The sequence below is a fragment of the Uloborus diversus genome, unplaced genomic scaffold (assembly GCF_026930045.1).
Source record: "Uloborus diversus isolate 005 unplaced genomic scaffold, Udiv.v.3.1 scaffold_11, whole genome shotgun sequence".
In the NCBI taxonomy this organism is placed as follows: Eukaryota; Metazoa; Arthropoda; class Arachnida; order Araneae; family Uloboridae; genus Uloborus; species Uloborus diversus.
The window spans coordinates 11,713,643-11,716,624 of record NW_026557765.1 but is presented as its reverse complement, the minus strand read 5'-3'; the positions used below and the strand labels follow the sequence as shown (position 1 = coordinate 11,716,624).

The following is a 2,982-nucleotide window of genomic DNA, read 5'->3' as shown; positions in this document are numbered from 1 at the left end:
TTAGAGGGAGAAAGGGATGGAGATTTATGTGCTTCTCCCATCATCGGATCTACTTTAAATGCTGATGCGAAGAGTTTTGAATTCGCAGGGACATCACTTAATAGCGATTACGTGTCAGATTTAAATCATAAGGTTACCATTTTGTCTACTGCAATAGTTTGTATTGCCGATGCTTCTAACAAGCTAATTAAAGCACGAGCCTTGTTGGATAATGGTAGTCAATCAAATTTTTTGTCAGTTGAGCTTGCTGATTTATTACGGATCAAGCGAGAAAGGATAAACGTATCAGTTTCTTGCTTGAGTGGTGTTGCAGTAACTGTGAAATCTAAGCTGACAACTACGATTTCAAATGAAGAAGATTATTCAAGAACCTTGGATTTTCTGGTTGTTTCTAAAATAAATGATCTTGTGCCAGGACAGCATTTTAATTTCCCCTTTTCGGAACTTTCACCAGATATCAAGCTTGCTGATCCTCATTTCAATAAACCGAGACGGATTGATATTTTATTAGGAGCTGAGTGTTTTTATGAGCTTCTCAAAACGGAACATTTTCATTTCTCAAACTCGAAGCTTTTTTTACAAAATTCCATATTTGGATATGTAGCCGGTGGGTGTGTATCAGAAAATGGGTTTTTGGGTAAAACATATTGTGGGTTAGTTTGTGATGTTGAGGATAATTTGACTGACCTAATTAAGAGCTTTTGGGAAATCGAAAATTCCTTTTGTGAGGACAGAGCGATAAACAAGAGCAAAGAAGAAATTATTTGTGAAGAGCATTTTTTAGAAACGCACAAGAGAGACCGTTCCGGTAAATACATTGTTCAGATGCCTTTCAAGGAAAATCCAAGCTGTTTAGGAGAATCAAAGCAAATTGCCGTTAAACGTTTGAATTCGCTTTGGAAACGCTTAGAAAGGGATCCTGGGTATTCAAAGCTATACAGAGATTTCATCCGAGATTATGAGCGTTTAAATCACATGGAGCTGGTTAATGAGACTGTAGAACCGGACATTAACTTTTATTTGCCACACCACGGGGTGTATCGTCCAGAAAAGACATGTACAAAGTTGAGAGTTGTTTTTAACGCCTCACAACCTTCTTCTAATGGAAAATCTTTAAATTCGTTGCAATATAATGGGGGTGTCATTCAAGATGACATATTTTCCATCATGACAAGGTTTAGGAAACATTATGTGGTTTTCATAACGGACATTAAGCAAATGTATAGGATGATTCTTATTGATCCAAGTCAAAGAGATTTGCAACGAATTGTTTGGAAAGAAGGTATAAATGAGCCAATTAAAATTTACAACCTCTCTACAATAACGTACGGGACGACTAGTGCGCCATATCTCGCCACACGGACGCTGAAACAATTAGCGTTAGATGAGGAGAAGGACTTTCGCATAGCAGCGGAAGTCATTAAGACAGATACTTATATTGATGACATTGTTACAGGTTGTCCAGATATAGCTACGGCACGAGAATTGCAACGCCAGTTGAAACTCTTACTTCAACGTGGAGGTATGAACTTACATAAATGGTCAGCAAACCATGAAGAACTGTTGAGAGATATTTCAGAAGGTGCTGAAACTTACTCGTTTACAGAAGATAGTGAAACCAAGACGTTAGGTATTTTGTGGAACCATAAGTGTGATGAGTTTGCTTTTAAAGTTGCACTGGAAAATTTGGATATTTATACTAAACGTGCAGTTTTATCCAATATTGCCAGAATCTATGATCCGCTCGGTCTGATTGGCCCTATAATCGTCAAAGCAAAGATATTCATGCAAAAATTGTTTCTTCTACATATCGGATGGGATGAGCCATTGCCGGATCAAGAAAGTAAGGAGTGGAAAAGCTTCGTTCAGTCATTGTCAGCAATACAGTGCATTAAAGTTAAAAGATGTATCTTAATCGAAGATGCTGTAGACGTTCAACTAAATGGATTCGCTGATGCTAGTGAAAATGGGTATGGAGCAGCGATATACGTCAAATCTACTGCAGCTACAGGAGAAACAGCTACCCATTTGTTGTGCAGCAAATCAAAGGTTGCTCCTTTGAAAAGAATCTCCATTCCTCGACTTGAGCTTAATGCAGCTGTGCTACTTGCTAAGTTACTTCATAGAGTAATGAAGTCCTTGCAAGTGAGTTTCTCTGAAGTTCATCTGTGGTCAGACTCGACTATTGTTCTGGCTTGGCTGAAAAGTGATCCACACGTGTTAAAGACATTCGTAGCCAATCGCATAGCTCTTCTACAAGAATTGACAAATGGATTTCAGTGGCACCATATTCGTTCAGAAGACAATCCTTCGGATATGGTCAGCCGAGGTCTTGATCCGAGTAAACTTCTTGACAACAAACTGTGGTGGCATGGACCAGACTTGCTAAACTAGGAACTCCTTCGCGACGAGGTTATTGATGATCCTTTACAGCAACCAGTGTTTTGTGATGAATTTAAAACTCAGACTAAAACGAAAAACGTGACTGTGTCCTTATTAGTGAATTCACGTAATTTTCTGAGTGACATTCTTAATATTACAAACAATTATGGTAAATTACTTCGTATTCTTAGTTATATTTTTAGGTTTTGCCATAATGCTAGAAAGCTTAGGGAAAGGATCTCAGATGCAATTACGTCTAAAGAATTAAATGAGGCAGAGGAGTCCCTAGTTAAACTATGCCAAAGTAAGGCCTTTTATGCAGAAATTTCTGACCTAAGTAAGGGTAAGGTTATTTCTAATAAAAGTAAACTGAAATCCTTAAATGTGTTTCTTGATGACAAGGGAATTTTACGCATAGGTGGTAGGTTGAAAAATTCAAATCTTAAGTTCTGTGAAAAACATCCTGCGGTTTTGCCTGATAAATCTAAATTAACGCAACTGATTGTTGAGTATTATCATTTGAGGCATTTTCATGTAGGTCCCCAATCTTTGCTGTTTTGTTCGACACAAATTTTGGCCCATTAATGGAAGGTCTTTGTG

The 2,982-nt window shown here is 37.9% G+C and overlaps 1 protein-coding gene across 1 annotated transcript; it reads left to right on the top strand.

Annotated features, from left to right (window-relative positions):
- Nucleotides 1-1,227: 1,227 nt before the first annotated feature.
- Nucleotides 1,228-2,394, top strand: LOC129232186 (uncharacterized). Its single transcript, XM_054866426.1, has one exon. It carries the CDS (start codon nt 1,228-1,230, stop codon nt 2,392-2,394), a length of 1,167 nt encoding a protein of 388 aa, XP_054722401.1.
- The last annotated feature ends 588 nt before the right edge of the window (nt 2,395-2,982 follow it).

What these genes read in the sequence shown, in the direction of transcription:
- LOC129232186 (XM_054866426.1), top strand. Translation starts at nt 1,228, where the DNA reads ATGATTCTTATTGATCCAAGTCAAAGAGATTTGCAACGAATTGTTTGG.